General features: G+C 54.1%; 1 protein-coding gene and 1 long non-coding RNA gene across 3 annotated transcripts in view; one reads left to right on the forward strand and one right to left on the reverse strand.

Annotated features, from left to right (window-relative positions):
- Positions 1 to 113: 113 nt before the first annotated feature.
- Positions 114 to 3,996, forward strand: LOC143264433 (uncharacterized). Its single transcript, XR_013038146.1, has 2 exons — positions 114 to 608; positions 677 to 3,996. It is a non-coding gene; the product is annotated as an uncharacterized LOC143264433 (long non-coding RNA).
- The window catches only part of svp (COUP transcription factor 2), a 41,674-nt gene continuing 22,955 nt past the window's right edge, over positions 2,390 to 21,108 (reverse strand). For both annotated transcript variants that reach the window (XM_076531500.1, XM_012285471.2), the window contains one exon: positions 2,390 to 4,966. In XM_076531500.1, coding sequence (XP_076387615.1) covers positions 4,692 to 4,966 — 275 coding nt within the window. In that variant the 3' untranslated portion in view covers positions 2,390 to 4,691. The remainder of the gene's footprint in view (positions 4,967 to 21,108) is intronic.

The following is a 21,108-nucleotide window of genomic DNA, read 5'->3' on the forward strand; positions in this document are numbered from 1 at the left end:
TGTTTTCGACGCTCGTTATCGCCAGCGAAGCGATCGGACAAGACGGGGAAACGCGACGGTTGTTTACTCGCGTCGTCGCCTGCTCGCCGATCGCCGATCTACGGTACGGCCGATGAAAGGCGAGAGAATGGCGCAATCGAGAATTCGCGAAAAGCGACGCCGGTTCGTCTTTCGATACCGGCGATGCTCGGAACTGAGCTGCTCGTGGTTCTCGAACCTGGATTTAACGGGATTCGCGTTAGCATCTGGTCATTTAGCGTCCCAAATACGTGTTACGCGTTGCCGTTAGGGTCGAGGTGAAATCGATGTTCGATCGTTGGTTAGCGCCGCAAATATTTGCGCGTTGACTGCCGTGGGAAATAGCCGTGAACGGCGCCGCGAACTCGACGGAACGATCTAATCGCGAAATAGAAAATGGAAAGAAACGCGTCGAGTCGATAACCTATAACGCGCCGCTCGATTCGTCAAACGGTAGACGCAGAAATGTCTTCTCTTGGTGGCTGTCGAGAACGAGAGCTTCTTTACATTTGGAAGTTCCTCGTCTGTATTAGTGGGATAACGCGATTCAGCAGAAACAAAGTGCAATAGCTCGAGGAAGGAATACGTACGTAGATATTAGATGATTAGCGATTTTTCAACGAACGAAGGACAAAAAGTAACGATGCGGCTATATTAGCATCAAAAAGGTCTACGCTTTACGACGCACGTAGAAGGCATTAAAAAAACGAGTCCATCGAAGATAAACCAGAATTTTCATGCAATTCGAAGAAGGAGTTTTGTTTTATCTATCATCTTGTTTACATGTTCCACAAAAAAAACGTATTCTCGATAAGAAGATTGGCCATTAATAGAATTATTCATAAACAACCACACGACAAATCGAAATCTCGTTTGTCCTTTTTCTTTATCGTAAAGCAAAGTATCCAGGGTCGTTACACATGTTCCGAAAATTGTATCGCCGTAAACGAAATTGGTTGAACGGAGATGGGGTAGAATCGAAATATCGAAGGTCGAGAGACCGTGACGTAGCGGAATCGACTCGGGTCTTTCTCGCGGGACGATTTAGCGAAATTCGCCGATCGCGATTTCTGGATCCGCTCCAAAATTTTAGCCCGTTTCCAGCCAGCTCTGAGTGGGACGAAATTCGAATCGGTGCTCCCGATTCATCCGGCGGACCGCAAACTTCCCGCTCCGAAAGCGGCTTTTCGTCGTTGATCGTCGGCGCGCGAGAGCTTGCCGATAACGCCGCGTTCGATCTCGATCGAGATCTCGGGGCTCGTACGCTTTCAACCGACGTTTACCGACCGTTCAGAAAAGAAGGAGCGAAATTTTTGAACGCGAGCCAAAGCGCGAGGTTATCCGTTCGAAAAAAGCCTCCCTCTCTTCCGCGCGCGTTTGTTTCTCCTGCCAAGTTAGATTTATCGAAATTCTAAGCATCCGACTGGCTCTCGGAGCTGTCCGCTCGGCACGCCGCAGCTCTCTCGCGATCCATCGCGACCGACCCAGCCACGGTTTTTGCCTTCCTCCTCTCTTTCTCCCTTTCGTGATTTATCCGCCTTTTATGCGCTCCCTCGAAACACTCGCGATTCCGAACAGAAAAACCATCGTCGAGAAACTTGGCCTCCGAACGGCCGTCGAATCGATTCGATCGTCGACCGGTCGATCGATTCGAAAAGCGCGTTGTCGCGAGAAAGGGTGAACAGTTGGTGGAAATTCCACGAATCGACGACGGAAAGGACAAAAAGACAGAAGGGAGGAAAAAGGAAAAGGAGCAACGCGAGGCACAGAAAAGAAAGGCAAGCGGACGAGCAGGAAGACTGGCAGGCAGGCAAGCGGTCGAGCAGGCGAGCAGGCAGGCAGGCAGGCAGGCAAGCAGGCAACAAGGGGAGAGGTTAAAGAAGAATCGAAACGAGTCGCGTTCCTCGGGCGAGGGCACGCGGGGTCGAGCTCGCAGACGGAGGCATCGCCGTCACGTCGGCCAGAAATCACTGCCGTGCGTCAGGGGAAATTCGCTCGGCGATTGTTTATATTGAAATACGCTCGTGCAGGAATGCTCTGAAACGCAGGGGCTCCGCGCGATCGTCGCGAGCCACGCCACACGTTCGCTAACGACCGAAGTTTTGCACCAAAAAGAAAAGAAACTCGATGTCGCTGTTGATTCTTCGACATCTTCCCGGTCCACGAACGCAAAAATATTTCGACTAACCTCGAAGATTGCAAGATCGGGACGTCGAGCATCTCGTACGTTCTTCGATGGCTACCGCGATCGAATATTCCCGAAGAATACTTACGTGATTGATCCTGGGAACTTATGTACGTGGTTCGATCGATCAGACCTGTGGAAAATTCGATAACGCGACGCGTTCGCGTACAACAGTCCGCTTCAGAGTATTTGTAATCGTATTTATATTTGCATATATTAATTATGTACACGTTTTATACAAAAAGGTTCTCGCGTCTTTATACATAACTCTATATAGATGTCTTTTCGGCCTACGTACATCCAATGGTCGCGCGTCGGTATACATATAATACAATTGTTCGATTCGACGAGCGTTCGCACGCGTCTCGATCTCGTTTCTTCGATACGATTCGATCCGTTACTCGCGTCGGTTGTTCGTTCGAGTCCGAATCGCTTTCGTTTCGCAGAATCTTCCGATCGAGACGATTTCGTTCTCCGTGTACGAGAGCGTGCTTCTCGCGCGCCGCTTTCAACGAACGATCGCGGCTTAAAAATATTAGAAATATCCCATATACCCCTAAATGATTTTCTAAGTAACTAGCTCGACATTGCCACATTTAACGTAACGCGATACGTTCGAAATGTCTGGTTTCGTTCGAACGATCCGTACATCGTTTGGTACAGCTCGTACGCACCCTGTACAACGCGCCGCACTCAGGTATCATAGACTATTTATAGAGTCGTTAAAAAAGAAGCACCGTCTCTCGAAAAAAGATTCGAATTCTAAATTTTCACGTACACGTATATATCACATTGCGTTCGACGAATTTTCTCGCGATCTTCTCCTCGCAGATTTCCTTTTTCGCGCTTGCCGTTTCACCGACTCCAAGGCTAGTCGGAAACCAAACGATCATTCGCGTCGAACGCATTCGGAAGAAAAATATATTTGTCCGCGCGCGCTCGTTTAGCCACCGACCGAGCTCGCATCTTTTTCTCGTTAGTTCTCGTTCTCGTCCGCAAATTGAACGAGCGCACCGCTGAAACGTCCCGAACGCGCGGTTAACGGGCTCGAAAGAGCGAGACAGGAGGGGAGAAGATATCGCGAGACAACGCGAATCGACGCTCTTCAAAGTCGCGCTAAGCGATCTAATTCTAGATTCGTGTTCGCGAACGAAAATTGGATAGTAGGGGCACAGGGACGCGTCGATCTCGCGCGCGACCGACAACCAGCGTCCTTAGAATCCGGAAGCGACGCGCGAAAGTGATCGATTCGATTTCATTTTTACGCTGTTCTTTCTTCTCCGCGCGCGTTCGAACGAACGATAAATAATATTCTCGTGACCGTTACGTTCCGCTTCACGTTTCTCGGCGTTCCCGTACAGTTTCGAGGCGCGGTTACGCTCACGGAAATCGACGTCCCCTTTTCTTCTCGCAAGACTCGTCGAAAAGCGCGTTGCCGTCGTTTCCTCGTTCCGCGAAATCGAAAATTTCACCGAAAACGTTAACGACCGGACGACTTGGACGCAACGCGAAGCGTAAATTCAATGAACGCGAAAAGCGTTAGTCGCGAACGGCACGGCAACGGTACGCGCAATAAGAGAGAAAGAAAGAAAGGAGAAAAAGTTCGAACGTTCGACGAAAGATCGGATTTTACGGTGTCCGCGAGTGGACGTCGGGGACAGAAGCCGAGCGTCGCGGCGATCGACAGCGAGGCGTTTTTCGCGGGACGTAAAAAACGAGCGAGGAGAAAACGTGGGAGGTTGCTGGGAACGAGGCAACGAACGCGAACGCTAACGCGAACGCGGAGAACGAAACGTCGAAACGAATGACTAAGGGCTTCGGCATGACTGGACTAACGGCAATTACTCGACGCGAAGATCGATGCGAGATACCGACCGAGGATCTACCAGATCCCCGCCGTCGATTACAAATGCTAATTTATGATTTCTTCGCGCCACGCTACACCGCTAATCAGGTATTCTCGTTTGTTCGCCGAAACGTTACCGAATCGCGCTTCGACGTTAAGAGTTTGAAGGTCGTTCGTTTATCTATTCCCATCGATTCGTTGGACGCCGCACCGCGGTCACGAAACAATTTCGAACGATCGCTGACCGTCCAGGTCGAAGAATCAGTCGGCGCCTTCGATTCTTCGGTCGAGTAACGTCTTTATCGCGTCTATCGTTCTCTCCGCCCTTCCTTTCTTTCGAGCTGGCTTCCCTCGTAACGCGCGTGCACCCGCTCGTTTCCTCTTCTCCGCCTACTTTCTTCCTTCGTCGATCTCTCCGTTGTTTCTCCGTTTCGAACGAACGCGTTCTCGAAGATCGGGAGCATCGTCGGTGTCGCGCTCGGTATCGGCAGCTTCCGTGGGCTAGAAACCGTGAGGCGTAGAGGGAAACTGGTCGCCGGTGTGGACGATCGGTGAATCCGACTGGAGCGTCGCGCGATCGTTGGACGAGACGGGAAGCGAGCGACAGTATTAGGCGGAAGCTAGCTGTCGCCAGACAGAATGTCACATCGTGGACATGTACGGCCAGTTGAAGCTGCTACCGCTCAACAGCATGTCCCTGATCAGCGTCTCGATCGGCGTTTTTCCGACGAGCCGGACGAAGAACAGCTGTTCGATCACTTGCGACGATACTGTCCTCAGCGACGGTAACCGTAGCAACAACTTGCCGAACCTGGTCGGTTGATTCGGGTACTGCGTCCTGCAGTATTCTTCCAGAGCGCACTGCGACTTTTCCTGAAGCGATTCGATGTGCGCCACGTCCGATAATCCGCACGCGTCTGAAACAGAACAACCAGCAAATTTAGATCATTCTTCCTCGCTATCGACGCCACAGGACTCCAACGGATCTTAGTTTCTCGAGTTTCGTTAAAGAGTGCGACGCGACGAGGAACGAGTCTGGGAATTTTCGAAGCGATTCGTGCGGGGAACGTTTTAAGGGACGAACGGACTCGCCGCGAAAAGCAGCCTCGGGCGAGCAGACACGCAGCAGCGGAGAATGAGAGTCGAGGGACCCGTTGGAACGCGTGCCAACTAGAGAGACGTAGCCCGCGCAAACGTCGGACTAATCACGCTTCTCGGATAGCACCCCTACCGCTCGCGACCACCGAACCTTTCGCTTTCGCGCTTTACGCGCCACCATTGTTTCGTTTCTCTCGGTTTTCTCTTCGAAAATTCAACCTCGCGCGCGCTCTCCGCGCCTCGGAAATTCGACAAACGGCTAAACCGTTCAAAGCCGTTGTCCGCTCGATTCGTCGATCGCTTCCGAGAAATTCGCCAACTTTTGATTCGACCGCGATCCTTCGCATCGTCCCCTCGCGAGGGGACTAATCGGCCAACGCGAACGATCTGCCCGTAGGCCGCGTCGGTGGACGAGGTCTGGCCGAGCATGTAAACGGCGCGATTTCCATACGTACGCGTAATGGCCCATTACGCGCACGTGGCGATCGCGAAGGAATTCGACGACGCTCCGTAACTCGACACCGTGAAATCTTGGCGGCGCGCGACGCCTCTAGGTTCCGTTTCCGCGGTTCGATCTCGGTTCGCTCGAGAATCCGATACGCCACGCGTACGCGTCGTGCGAGATCGTCGATCGAAGCGTAATACCGCGAGGAATCCGCCAACGCGCGACCAATAAACAAACCGTCGGATTGGCTCTCCCGATGTCGTCAGCGCCAATTCACCGCATCAATTCGAATAATGCCGTTGAGTGGCGTCTCCGCGCCTCGACCCCTTTCCTCTTCGCCACTCGATCACGATTTCTCCTATCCCGTTCGCTCTCCCTCTCGGCCTGCTTCTCCGCGCGCGTTAACCGGCTAAATGCCCTGGCGCCTCGTTGACCAGCCTCGCTCTCTAAATTGACCGATTTTAAACTCCGAGTCTCTCTTTCTGTCCCGATCGAATCTCCGTCTTGGTCCGTCGCTTCTGATTCGCCAAACCGTACACGCGTCTCGTGATTTTCAAGAAACCGAACCTCGACTATCGGAGACTCTTCCCGCGAAATAACCGATTGGACGCGGCGAGCAAGTACGGTGTCCGGAACTTACGGCAACGAAAAAAACGAACGAGACAAACTGGAAAGAAGAAGCGATCGAGACGAAAAGGCGCGAGGAACGAGAGAAACGAGAGAGAGAGAGAGAGAGAGACTGTGGCGAGGATTCTTTCATGCCCTTCGGAAACGTCATATAGCTGTCGGGTGCCGCGGAGGCAATATTTCACGCCGGTAGGTCCGCCTGTCCTCCCGCTCTCTCCTTCGTTCCTACACTTTTCAAGGAGTTTTTACGGAGTCTCTCGATCTTTAATCACAGCTCGACCTTCCATTGTCAGTGACGTCACCTCCGACTCGAAAAGGGTGTTCGGGGGATGCTTTGTGTCGAGCTGCGCCGATCCCTTTCTCTCTCTCTCTCTCTCTCTCTTTCTCCGCGTCATTTGTCTCTCCGGCTCGGCTGCCTTATTTGTACGCGCATACATTGGAAGGAGTAGCAAACGCGAACGCGATCTTTTCGGCTAAAGTAGACGGGTCGAGAAGACGGGGGTAAAGATTTCGGTCAACGTTTCTGCTCGAATTCAGACGAGCTGACGTCGCGTAATTGCTTTGCCCCTCGGTCGAAGCTACGAGGAAGCTCTCGAGACGTTGGTAGTTCGCGAGGAGAATAGGTAGGAACCGCGGAGGATTATCGCGAGAACAGGCAACGTAAGCCGAACGCGATACAGGGTCCTTTGTTAGACGGACGGAAGAAGGACGCGTATCGATCGCGTCTCGAAATACGCTTTTATAAATAACGCGTTTTCTCCGTCGAGGTCTCCTCGAGGACGATTCGTGGATCTGCGCTCCCTTCGATCGAGCGAGAACTCGCGTCGCGGGAGGAAGAACGTTACTCGGCGAAAGCGGTCTACCGACGGTAATTACGAATTTGATGCGCTCGATGGCGCCGTCAATTTCCTTGCGAACGACATCGGAGACGGTTGAAAACCGAGCGTCGCTCGTCGCGGAAACACCGAATAGCCAGGAAACGGGGCGAGTTGGTCCGTAGGTAGGTCCTAGACGGCAAGAAGCAGGGAAGAGGGCTAAGGCGCGAAGGGGAGCAGAAGGTAGAAAGATATAATGGGCACGAGCACGATGTTGGTACACGAAGCGACGGGGGCGCGAGCAACGATTATCATAACAAGGCTCGTATTTGGAGACAAGATGCCTCGACCCTATCGGACGTACGCATCGGACGAACGCGACGCGCATTTAATCGACCTACGTGCCTCTCAGCTACTCGGAACTCGCCGCTATACCTCTGAACGTACGCGAACGTTTAGGATTCGTATTGTCATGTTAACGACACCGATGCCGATCCCATTAGGGTATTCGGGTTACCTTCGCGACCCTCGTTCGAGGCGACGCGACCTCGCGCCTCTTTCCTCTCCGGAGCTTCTTCGTTTCGCTTCCGTCGCGCGAACGCGTCGGAATTTCGAAGCGCCGCGATAGCGCGGAACGCGGAGAACCCTCTCAGACGGATTACGACGCGCGGAAAGTTCGCGACCTTTTGTCTGGCGTTCGCCCTCGATGGCCGAACAACATCGGGGGTAATCCTCTAAACCGGGCCGTTATGCCCTCGTTGACATTTAACCCCCGCGGCTGCTCTCGAAACCGGTCCGTGGTGTTACGTGCGCGCGCGAGAAAGAGGGAGAGAGAGCTCGAGGAAGCCACGGATCGGGCGTTGGACCGACCGGAATCGCGGGGCGAGGAGAGGCGGTCCGAAACGGGTCCGTCTATTCTTCCATTTCGCGGGAACGGTCGCGGACACCGACCGAACGAAAGAGCGCGAGACGGAGACGAGGAAACAGGAACAGGAAGACGAGCAGGAAGAGGAAGAGAAGAAGCGCTACGGGGGTAAAACTTGACCTTGGTCGTACCTGTCTTGATCTACCTGCGGGAAGAAGGAGCGAACGAAACGGGAGAAGGATACGCTTTTTCGTCTCGTAGGCGTCGTCCTAACTTTTTTATCGAGTATTCGATTAAAGGACGAGATTCGCGATCCCACGCGTTCCAGGATTAACCGACGAGAGCTCGCGCTCTCTAGCTCGCGCGCGTAAAGGGTTCCGCGCTTTACAACGGATAAGCTGGATTTTCGTTCTCGCCACCCTCGTTAAAACCGCCAACGAAAATCTTGTCGCGAACCACCACCGTCCGGCTTTGTCCGCTCTTCCGTCTCGAAAAAGCGAGGTAGACGCAACGCGGCGCCGTGCAATTGATCGCATTCGGGAAAATGGGTTGCGAATATTCGGGAAACCGAGAGAACAACGCGGAGCGCGACCTCGTCCTACCGGCCATCTATCGATAAATTCACTGGCCACTGTAAACAATGTGGCAACAATGTCAATTATGCGGACTCCGATCGCGCGGCAGTCGCGGTAATTAATCGAATACGAGCGCGCGACTTTACGCCGTAATTAATTGCCGCGCTGCACCGACCGCGCGCCTCCCTATTTCCTACGCTCTATACTCTACGCTGTACACGCCGTACGGTATGCAGAATCGTTCACGGCCAACACGATCCTGTCGCTTTCGATCGACCTCCGACTCTTGCGTTAGTTTTTCGAACGCGAACGTCTTTCGAAACGATTTCGAATCCTTTCTCCCGAGCGAAAACCTTTACAGCCTTGCTAAAAAAAAAAAAGCGTACATTATTTTCCGCGGAAAACGCGAATTCGAACGTATCCGAGCAACGCCAGGGAAACGTCTGGCAAAGGTTAGCCGAAGAGGCGTCTAGCGGGCTGTCGCGCGAATTCTCCGCAGGCGGAATCCGGAATCGGTAGACGAGGTGGCGACGCGCGATGCGCGAGACGACAGGCTCGCTCGCGCTCGCATTCGCGTTCACCCGCTTCGTCGCGCGCGATCGCGTGGGCGCGTAATATATTCTTGGGATAGACAATGTGCCGAGCACGTGGGCTATAGAAGCCAAGTCGACCGGACCCGGGGCCCCATAATGAAGCGTTGACGCGAGCATAAAACGAGCGCCGCTCGAGACAATGGAGTGATTGAGCGCGGGTAACGCCAAAGGGTTGCCCGCCGTCAACCCCGGGGTGAAAATGTCAGTAACCAAATGTCAGGCCTCGCCTCCAGCGCGCTCTACAACCATTCTCGTTCCCGCGCGACCTCTTCCTCTTTTCCTCCCCCGTGCGCCTCTCCTCGCCCTCTTTCTTTCTGTCTTCGCCGCTCGCGTTCGAACCCCTCGCTCCCTCCCTTCGCTCGTTCCTTCCCTTTTCTTTCGGCCGCGTTTTCGAAACCCGTTCGCTCGCTCGACGATAATAAATCCACGGCATCGCGTTTCTAATCGAGCCGCGAACGGACCGAAGCGGAACTCGTATCTCTCGGTGGTCGGGCAAAATCTAGTTTATCGTCTCGCGTTCCGCAGACGCCAATTTCGCTCGCTCCCTCGCCTCGCTTCCGGTAGTTGTCAAAGCGGGCCGTCGCGAGAAACGTAATCGTCGCGAAGATACTTTACCGCGACAAAGGGTTGGTCACCCTCGCCCTCGTCGTCGCTGTCGGCCTCGTGCAAAGATGGCTCGCGAGGAAAATAACGCGGCAGAGTGGCTCGGTGCGGGCGACGTCGCGTCCCGGAATATTTTATAGCCAGGAAGGATCTTTTTCTCGCGCCACGCTCCCGAGATTGCTTTCTCCGCCGCGAGAGTAATGCCATTTTCGGCTCGACGGATCGACGCGAACGAGAACGAGCGTCTCTTTGACGCGGCAAAGAACGGGTTAAGTGGGTTTTACTCGCGCCCCGCATCGCCGCTTTGCGCCGCGCTTCGACGTTGCTCTTTCGCTCTTCCCTCCGCGGCTCGTCTCTATCGTTTCTCGCTTTCCTTTATTCTCGCATCCCCGAACCTACTTAACCTCTCTCAAAATTTCTAGGACGGATCACCGCGACCGCTCGCGTTCGTCTCTTTCCGTTTCGACGGAACGTTCGCGCGTTCGATTCGCGGATCGAGAATCGAAAAAGTTCCGTCGAGGCGATACGAATACATGCATACACGCGTACAGAGAGAGTAGGCGTTTAAAATTTCGTGCGAGATCGACTCGAGTGCAGCGTCGAAACACGGCGGGTAGCGAAGAGTAACGACTAGAAAACCAGTTTCGTCCTGGCAAGACGTTGCACGATTCCGTTCGCCTATACGCGACCTAGCGTAAACCTAGCGTAAACCCAGCGTGCCTGTACCGCGGGAGACGTTTCGATCGTGCTCGAATTAACGCAACCGTTTGTTCGTTCGTCCGCTTTCCATCGCCCATCAACGTACATCCGTTTCCTCGCGATCCGCCTCGATGCCCGCGGTTACGTCGGTTCCGCGTTTCGGATCGTATCGCGTTCGATTTCGAGTCTCGATCGCTTTCCTTCGTACACGCCTCGCAACGAGGTTCTTTCGAAAACGATACAACGATGCCAGGGACATCTCGTCGAACGCGAAACGGACAGCGAGCACGCGCGAGTGGAAGAAGAAGCGACCGTTCGATTCTAGCGACGAGATGGAAACCTGAATCCCTCGCGATAACTCGCTTCCTGAGACGATAACGAAGCGATGCCGATGACGAAATCGACGCTCCGGTCGAAGTTGTTTTACGGCCTCTCGAGTTACGATAAAGTGTATCGCGAGTAGCCGACGCGACGATAATCTCCTCGAGGACAGTCGTTCTAGCGGCGACTCGGGCAGCTTGGAAATTCGCGAAACTCCGATCGCGCGAACGGGAAATTGGAACGCGTAGATAGGAAAAGGCGAGAAAAAAGTGTGGCGATTATCGTAGGTCAAACGCAGGCCTCCGCGAATAATATCGAAGGAAGGAAGGAAGGAAGGAAGGGAATCTCTTTACGTTTGGCCCGCAATAAATTGAAGCGGGCGCTGCTTCGAGAGACGGGTTTCCTTCCAACCTCTACGGTGTCTCTCCATGTCGGTTCCGCCCATAGCTGATTTATACGCGCGCGAGATATACTGCCAAGCACCCAGCATACGCGCCTCCTACCAAGGACATCCGAAACGCGTAAGAAGAGACCGAAGAGGGATCAAATAGGGGCGTGATCGCGAGCGAAGATCGGCGGAAAAAAGCGCGCGATCGCGTTAACGCGCGACAGATCTGGAAAGAATGCCGGTCCGTGGGGTCGCGACACGGTTCGCGGAAGACGGACGCCTGGTAACGCGATAGATTGGACGTAATCGAGGGCTGGATAAAATTGGCTGGCAATCTAGGAAGAAGCGCGACGCCCGAGGCGAGTTTATTCCGCGAACAGCGCGGCCTGCTGGTTGCTCGTAACAAACCACAGACTCTCTGACCACCCTTGAGCGAAGCGAGCGCGCGTCATTCACGCAGACCGCGATATAACCTAATAGAATTATATTCCGAGTACGAGGGGTCGTGCTCGCTCCTCGTTTCGCTCCCCCAGGAAGCGACAGCAGCCGCAACGGCGGTGGCGGTGGTGGTGGCAGCAGCAGGGGTCGCAACCTAACGCCACGAGGGATATCGCCTCGTGCTTCGTTCCGATGTACCCTCCGTGTCGCTCCCTCGCCACTTTGCTCGTTCCGTGGTTTCACGGTTCGGGATAATAACGACCGAGAGCCAAAGAAATAAATAATACCGAGAGTCCGAGAGCTTTCGACGGATTTCCATTTGTCTTATCTCCCGATCGCGCTAGCTCTCGAAACGCTGCAGCCCCGACGTTCCGACGAATCGCGCGGTACGAGATTTTCGCGATTAGACGATTCGCGAGTCAACGCGTTTCATTCGGCTACCGTAGAAGCGTCGCGATTTCCAACGAGGACGGTTCTCGGCTAGTTAGCTCGAATGACCGAGCAGCTTTTCGACCGCGAATTTAGCCTCGATTCTCGGTCGCCAGCTGCGTCGTCCGCTAATCGTCCAGTCGTTTTCCCTCGATCCTCGCGAACTGCTTCGTTCGCGCGTCGCTCTTCCTTCGAGCCGCTCGTAATTACCTACGCTCGAACTTTTCCAAAATATCTCGTTTTTTTCTCTCCCTCTCTCCCTGTCCCTTCCATTTGTTCGGTTTCGCCTGTCCTTTTCCATCCCTCTCGTCGAATCCTTCTCTCTTCGTTCGACTATTATTAGCGGTAATGCATGCCATTAGCGTCAAGGTTCATGCGCGAGAACGAGTCTCTCGATATACTCGAGGGAATCCGTCGTTTTATAAGCCGCGCGTGCATCGGCCTGCCTACTTTGCCGCTCGAAGCCTGCTTCGCCGGTCCGCGTCGACCGGATAACCGGCCGACCGGCCCGACGAGCCGACCGTTCGACGCCCGTTTGTCCGCTCTCGTCCTCTCGCGAATCCGTATCGGCGACCTCCACGGTCCAAGCTCTTCCACGGTCTACGGTCTATACGGTCTAGACTCTGGCAGAGTGTAGGCCACGGAGGAAAGAGAAGGCCGTTTCCTTCCTCTTTCTCGCGGAGCGAACGCGCGCCAAGCGAACCGTGTCGCGGTTGCATCGCGTCAAAGCGCGAACCATCCTATATTCGCGCCGTTGCCCGTTAAGGGAATGCGGAAACGATGCTCGTTGCTTTGCTCGTTCGCTCGCTCGCCAGTTCGTTTCTTCGTTACGTAGCAACGAGAATTCAGCTCGAGCTAGACCGTTCCGGGAAGGATCCTGCGCGTCGCTAGGAATCACCGCCTCGAAAATTTATCGCGGAGAGTTATCCCGATGGCGCGACGAAAAAAGCCGGCAAGATGGTACGCGACGCGTCGCGATTCCAGACGGAGCAAGAGGAACGGCTCCGAAAACAGGGGAGCTTCGTATTCCGTAGTCGAGTCGTTAAGCGGCAAAAAATAATAAATCACCGCGATTTTTAGTCCACGAGAGAAAGGAGATAAATTTAATAACTTAACTACCGCGGATCGTTGCTTCGGAGGGCTCGACCGTATTATTTCGACGAAAAAACGCGCTTCGTTCCTTTGGTCGATTAGTCCAAGTCGTTAACGCGTCGACGGTCACGGTTTAACTCGTCCCGATCGAACATCGTTCGTCTATTCTTCGCGAGACGAGCACCGCAACGCTCCTGTGTAGTCTCGAATTACCAGATATCGAGGAAACTGTCGCGAGATAAGAGAGGAGTGCGGTTCGACGAGAGACAAGGAGGTTGTCGTGGTTCGCGAACCGAGTAGATGCGGCGAAGAGTAACGGCGAGTCAGAGTTAGGCAAAGGTAAAAATCGAGGACGAAAAGTCCGAGAGGAATATCGAGAGAAATATCGAGCGGTACATGGCGTAGCTGGGCTAAAGGCAGTTAAAGAGGACCGTTGGCCCGGTCCTCTTCGGCTGAGATACGACCTCGATTCCGTACGACTCGTGAATCGCGCAGAAAAGGCACGGGCCTTTTTAACTCGTCTCCTCTCTCGACCGGCCGTTCGTTCTTTCGTCCGTGGGTCGAGGGAGGAACAGAGGGAGAGGAACACCTAAATCGGCGGGTAAACGCGGCGGCCTCGTATTCGCCTCGTATACGATATTCACGACCGCATCGTTGCCGACTACTTACCGGCCGTGAAATATGAAATTAAATTCATTAAGCTTCTCGCGCTTATAATAAATCGAACGATTGTGCCGGGATAGAAGACGTAGCGGGCTTATAACTCAGACGGTCTGAATGGAAAATGATGAGAAATGTCTCTCATTGAACGCTGGGGGGTCTCGGACCCTGTCCTCTCCTCTCGTTCGCCTCTGTCCTCTCGTGCCTCTCCTCCGCGCTCTCCTTTAGCTTCGAGACGCGTCGCGCCATAGTCGCGTTTATCGCGCGATCTGAACGTTCGTCGCACAAAGAGACTCGGAAATCTTGGACCGCCGCAACGTGCCGTGAAATTCGATTGGCTAAACGGTTAAGATAAGCCACTCGTCTAACCTTCGAGCGTCCTAATCCGCGAGATCGAAGAAAGGAAGAAAAGGTAGCGCGAATCTGGAGCGACGCTTCTTGGACGGATCTTCGAACAAGATCGTCGAGTCGCGCGTAAACGTTTTGATCCCGCGATCCGGTTCGCGCTCCCCTCTTACTAATTTATTCGACGGGCACCGAGCCGTTTCACCGCGTAAATCACTCGATGGAAAGGGAGTCGAGAGAGTCGGCTGACTGATTCCTATCGGTGCATTCGAACGAAATCGCGGCGAACCCCGCAGGAATCGACGCGTACCGTACACGTAGCGAGAGTATCGTGCACGAAATCGTCGAAATACGAGATATTCGTATTTAGCCTATGATCGCGTTCGGCGTTTCGGCCCGAGTAGAGATTCCGTTCGAGAGCAAATCGAGGTAAACTTCGTCGAGTATGCACGCGCTGCGTCCGTTGGCCGAGAGCGTAGTCGCGAACCTGTTCGATCGCCGAGAGGTTTATCTCGAAGCGCGCGATAAATTATATCTATCTGGCGGCCATCGGAACGACGACTAGGAAGCGTTTATCGTAAGCTGCGCTTCGCGAGGCGATTAAACGAACGGGTTTCGAGCGAAGAACCGACGCTCGCCGCGGTTGGTAATCGAGGAAAAAAGCCGTGTTCGACGCTTTCGAGCGAGCCGCATCGGACGGTATCTCTTCGCGGTATTTCGTTCGACGCGTTTCTTCGCCGAAACGTCTCGTGAACAAAGACAAAAATAAACGCGCGATCGATGCGCCTCGCCGCGAAAAACGCGTTCGCACGGATAAGTAACGCGCGCCTAAGGTAAACCGGTACCGTCTCCTTGCGTATCTCGCACGCCTCTCGAGATCTGTCACGAGTGCACGCGACATTCCCTGTTCGACCGGATACGCTAGCTGACGCGTCGAACGGAGAGAGAGAATATAAAGCCTCCGACGCGCGATTATCCGCGTGTAAGGAGCACGCGATATCGAAACGCGATCGGAGTCGGCGTTTTCCCACCGACGAAATTCGCTCGGTTCGAGAGAACGGAGCGCGCGGGACGAACGGCTAGAAGAGAGAGGTTCGCGCGTGAAAATTTATGACGGTGCCTCGTGTCCGAACGTCGTTAAACGAGCGAAGCTTTTCAATGGAGCAAATGGGCCGTGATTTGTACATTGACAGGCGCGTAATGCCACAACATCGAGAGGTATCGGTATTCTTCGTTCGAACAGGAGTTTCGAAGCGAGCTCGCACCCTTGCACCGGCCAAAGAATGGCCCGTGTTTTGGTCGAGTCGTTCTCCCTTAGCGCGCTCTCAAAGAGATAACGACCTCTCGAGCCAGCGTTCGTTCGACTATCCATTCTACGCTGTTTTCCTCTTTAAAAACCAGAGTCCCCGTAGGCGTGTCGCGTCGATTCCTGCCAGCTGCGCGCCCCGGCCCGTTCGGCGAAATCGTTCTCTCCCTTTTATATTCCTCTCGAACTCGAGCCGAGGCGACGCGAGACGATAGACTCGCGAACGAATCTTCAGCGATTTCATTGCGACTCGCGAGCGTTGCGTACGCGCCGAGAGTCGATAACGGTACAATTCTCTTCGCCGGATCGAATCTCGCGTTCGATCGCGACGCTTTAATTGCGTCCCGCGAACCTACGATCCGCCTCCGGCGTTTTTTCTCCTTCGAAAGACAGCCGAGAGCCGTTTTTTCCCCCGGAGAGGACGCGAATCGAATCGTAGGATTTCTAACGGATCTTAAATATCTGTGGAATCGAGGAGATCGAATCGGTCGATTCGACGCGCGCTTTGGCCGTGTCGAGGCAGCTGGTGGTGGCTCCTTTTACGGGTCGTCGAGTCCCGGCACACGGACAAATTTCGTTTTACCGAGGCTTTTAGGAAGCGAGATAAAGATCATCGTTGCGATCGTTTGGCCGGGCCGGACCAGAAGAATATATACGGTTTGTTGTCGATCGTGTACACGTTCGTCGGTTGATTGGCTTCATTGTGGCCGACTCGGGCGTGCGCTGGCCCGCTGGCGACTCGTGCTCTCCGGCCCGCGAAGCTTCCTCGACGCGCTCCTTCTGGTCCACCGAAATCCTCGTCCCTTTCTTCCCTTCCTTTCTACCGAGAAACCGAGACTGCTCTTCGAGGGGACGCCGGGTAGGTAGCGCAGGGCCCCTCAGACCCTTCCGTCTCTCTCTCTTCCGGAAACCTAGTCCCCTCTCGCTTTCTTTCTTTTTTTTCTTCCTTTCTTTCGAAACGAGTCGAACCTCGAAAAGCGCTCTCTCAGGCCCCATTGTCGCGCGAACGCGTCTTCGAGAGAAGAGCAAACACGCTTAACCTCCCGACCTATTGTCGCCGCGGATTATCCGATTTGCCGTGCTCGCCCGTTACGAGCCGCGTCGCGCGACTGCCGCAGGTTGCTCTCTCGGCTTCTTCGCTCCTCGTCGCGACGATCTTGCCCGTTTAGCGCCGTCTGTTCTCGTCGACGCTCCACCCCGTGTGCTTTTGCCTCGATATCTCGCTATTACAAAACGCCGAACACCGCCAGCGAACGGACACTTTCCATAACCGGTTGTTGTCCGGAGCAGCGATCGTAATTCGCGGAGAACGGCGTACGTAGGTAATCTCCGTGCTGGGAAGGATAGTTTCGCGGTGAGACGAAAACGATCGGTCGTCGCGGAGACGCTCGATACGCGAGCGGACGGCTCCGAGAGCCGACGAGGGTTCGGTGTTATTGGATTACGTCCGCATTGTCCTCGCAACGGACAGCTGTTCGTCCCGAAGGCGACGCAAGATGCGCGCCGAATATGAAAATAATATTTCCTTTTGGCGTCGCTATGATCGATGTTTATTCGAGCGACCGTCGCGCGTTCGGCCCGGCATTGTGCGTCGCCTCGCATTGTGTTCGATCCTTCGTTGCGTCGAAAGACTCTCTCGAGATTTGCGAGCTCTCGTGATACGCGAACCGAGAAAATCGCGGCACGATCGATCGTTGCGACGGCCCTTCTCGACCACCACCTTTTCGTTCTCGAAAATTCGACGAGTCATCGCGCGTTCGACTCGCCGATCTTTCGTTCTAAACGAATTCGTCGAGTTTCGGTTTCTTCGCGAAGAAAGGAGGAGAGACCCGTCGCCGGAACGGCTGCTTTTCGACCGAGAACTACGAAACTCTTCAATCCCGCGGAATTGGATTCGCGTCTCGGCTGAGTTTTAAACTTCGTTTCGAGCCGAACAAACGCCGCGAGTCCGCCCGGCACCGTTGCTCCCCGTAACTTTGCGATTTCCCGCCTCGGAAGGGGTTTTCGCGTTCTCTTTTAATTCTCGGTTAAGTGAGAAGTTTTATCGGGCTTTCTTGTTTCCGCCCGGCTTTGCACTCTGGAGGCGGACGAGAAAGCGTTATCGCGTTTACCGTGGAACGACCACGTTGTCCGAAAGCTTTCCTTCGACTCCGTAACGCGAGTACGAACTTATCGGTTGGCCGATGGAACTGCGAAACGGATTACAGCGGAGTCGAGTGCTCGCGACGGACGAGCGTCTCGGGAACACGGATCGCTACTCTGCCGCGTATTTTTTCGAATTACCTATCCGGTTATGACGTCGCGGCGACTATGCAGAACGAAGCGCTCGAGTCCCCGAGGGTCGACGAAGAATCGAGGATAAAAACGACGAGTTCTCGATCGTTTGGACGCAAAGGCGAGAAAGGGAAAAGTCCGATCGTGCAACGAGTTCGCGTGGAACGCGCTCGGTTCGAGAACGTCGAAGAGGGAAGAGCGTGGCTAAACGTTGTACATAATATGTAAGAGGCGAGTTAGTCGTATCCAGTCGATCTCTTCTCTTTCTTCATCAACCTCCTCTCTCCGACGTCCTTTTTCTTCGCCATTTCGCGGCGCGTTCCTTTTCTCTTCGCGTTCCTCTATCCATCTATCTTTCGCTCCCTTCCTTTCCCTGCCCTACCCTCCTCTTTCCTTCGTTTCCTCCGCATCGTTTCGCCGCGCTCGATTCGACGTTCTTCGCTTCGGCTTTCCTCGTCCGGTCGAACGGCCGATAGATAATTGGCGTTGCGTGCTTCGAGATAAACGGCCGTGATTGGCGAAAATAACGATTAATAATTATCCACTCGCGAGATTCGAAGCAGCCTGCCCTCTCATCTCGGATCTCGAGAGAGATTCGAACGAACGGTCGGAGAAAGGAACAGAGACGCGGCGAGTGGGAAAGAGAGAGCGAGACGAGAAGCACGATACGCGACTGGTCGGGACCTCGTTTTCATCTTCCGTACTCGTCCTCTCAGTCTCTCCTCTTTCGAGTTCCTCCTCGAGTCTTTCGATCTTTTCCGAACAACGAGTTATACCTTCATCGCGATCGACGCGAGCACGAATCGAACGAAGGAACGAGGCGACGACGCGACGAGGGGACAAAGGAGCCGAGAATAATTCCCGCTAAGCTTTTCGTTTAATAGCCAAGTAACTCGCGGTTCGTCGTCTCGCTCCTCGCTGAACCCGATAAACGACCGCTCGAGTGGCGCGTGCCACGCGTTTAGATCAACTGTCATTCGCGCGTTGCCTTTGACTCTAGCGCACTTCCATTCAGGCCCACCTACGTAACTCTATGTATCTACATCGCGCGAATACTCCTTTCCCTCTTCGTTTCTTCCGATCGAGTCGACGCGATCGCGACGAAAAGAATCAAAAGTAGAACTCGTCTCGCGATAGTCGCGCGATACGTAGAATTTTCTGGAAAAAAGCGAGACGAATAACGGGGTGGGGAGAAACGCGACGCGAGTTCGTCGGTGGCTATTCGATTGTAAATTCTGACTTGGTTTCGATCGAACGGTCTGGGCGGAGCGGTAATCGAGAATGGACTCGTTCGATTCGTCGTTTCGTCGTGGAAAAAGGGGGAACAGGTGTACGGTAAAAAGCGCGTCCCCGTGGAATAATCGAAGGACCGGAGCGGCGCGGTGACGGGTCGGGTCCGTGACGCGATACCATTTGATAAGTTGTGTCAACTGCTCGTTAGTTAATTGTCGGTGCGCGACACTCTCGTCCACTCTGTCGCGATTTCACCGGCCCGTATACATCCGTCTACGCCGTACGACCGCACACGCAGTCGCGATCCAGCTCCCTTCTAACTTTGTCACCCTTTTCGGCACCCCCCCGATGCTCGATTCCCGCAACCGCCAATGTACTGGCCGCTGTCCAATGAATGCCCTTCATTTCCATACTTCGTTCGACGGTCAGTGAGACCAGCTAATCAGATTATTTAACCCTCGTTCGACCCGCCTGTCATCTCTCGTTCCCTCTCTCTTCGTTTCCGTCACCTTCCTTCTCTCTTCCATTTTCTCCTTTCTGCACCCTGCCGCTTTCTCTCTTTTTTTTTTTCACGGTGATCGACGCTCGTCTTTTTCCTCGGTTAACGGGAAACGAACCGCACGATTTCGCAATTTTTCGCCAACAGAAGACCTTTATCGCGCGTCGCGTTACCTTCTTCTCCCGGATAAGAAATCTCGTCTCCGCGTAATCCCCCGAAAACCTAAAAAGATTCACCGCGGTTCGGCGGCAGGAGCCGTGCTCGGGAATTAGCGAAATTAGCATACGCTCGGAGCGCGTCGCGACGCGACAAAAACTTGGAACCGTTCTTTCTCGAGGCTTCTCGTTCAACGTTCTTGTCCGAAATTCGTAGCGACTCGGAGATTTTCGGTCGAAAGACGATCGCTAAGGGGAGACTCCGGGGAATCTGTTCCGCAAAACGAATTTCGCGGCAGAGAAATCCCGCCACGAGGTCGTTCGCGTGCGAGCGAGAGACAAAACGAGAATCGACGCGTACAGGGGAGAAGGAAAGAAACGAGTCTGCAAGGGGTTACGACGTAATTGTATTAGTCGGGTAGGGTGCACGGAGAGCAAAGGGGTCCTGCCGTAAAATTAATGCCGTTGGCTTATCAGTGGTCTGACACTTGAGTGCCAAAAGTGTCGCGTTCCGAGCAGCGGCACGGAACTCGAGAGGGACGAGCGGGTCGCCGAGGAACGCGGACAAGCTCGTTTTCGAATACCGTGAGTTACCGCGTGGCCATTCGTCGTCGTTTCGCGCATTCCGCTTCGCCTCCGCTTTCAACGCGCAAAGACGACTACCCCATTCTCCGTTCGAGCAAGAACAGGGGGTCTCTCGCGCGCGTGTAACTCTCGAACGTTTTCGGTAGGCAGTTTCCTCCTCTAGCTAACGAGTGCCCCATTAGGAAGTAACGGAAGGTATGCGCCGCAGCTTCTGTCACGGTCGCGGAGAGCCGATCCGGCTCGATGTAAATCGGATTAATTAGAAGCCGGCCTCTCGACTCGACGACTCCTCGTAGCTTTTATTCGTGCGAGAACGACCGTGCTACCCGCGCCGTTAAGGAACCACGGTCCAAGAAAAAAGGAGAACACGCGAGAAGAAGCGGAGAAATCGAAAATCGAGAGAGAAAGAGAGAGGGACGTTACGCGTCGATTACCGATTGTTCGTCGAAACCGATAGAAAAAGAGAGGAATTCGTCGAATCGAACGGACGAAACGTTTGAGCGGAATAAATAGATTCCAGTGGCGCGGGCTCGAAACAACGTAAAAGTCGAGAGCGCGTCGAGCGTGACGAATCTCGTTGGCAAACTCGATAGCACCCGGGTCCGAGATGTTCTTGATTGAGAAGTCGGAAGGAGACGACGCGATCGCGATCGCGAGTCGGTGTGCGTGCAAGCGTTCGTGTATCGAAGCGTGGAGGAAAAAAATTGGATCGGTCACGGACACGTGGTACGAGATCTCGTTCGTTCCCGGTTCGAACCGAAAAAGAACCCCGACGCACTCTCTCCCTTCTCCTCTCTTCTCTTTTCGTCTCCCTCGCCCCCTCGCTCCCGCGTTCTCTCCGATTTCCACGTTTTTTTCCTTCGTTTTTCTCCGTCGCTCTTGATCCGTCCTTCCCTCTCGCCGTCACGGAGTATATCGCTTTTCCTCTTTATTGCTCCCTTTTTCTTGCCGCGGTTCCTTCGGCACCCCTTGAACGAAGCGATGGTGCGACAGCGGTCGCGGTTAGGGGATGCT

The sequence above is a fragment of the Megachile rotundata genome, chromosome 5 (assembly GCF_050947335.1).
Source record: "Megachile rotundata isolate GNS110a chromosome 5, iyMegRotu1, whole genome shotgun sequence".
Taxonomy (NCBI): domain Eukaryota; kingdom Metazoa; phylum Arthropoda; class Insecta; order Hymenoptera; family Megachilidae; genus Megachile; species Megachile rotundata.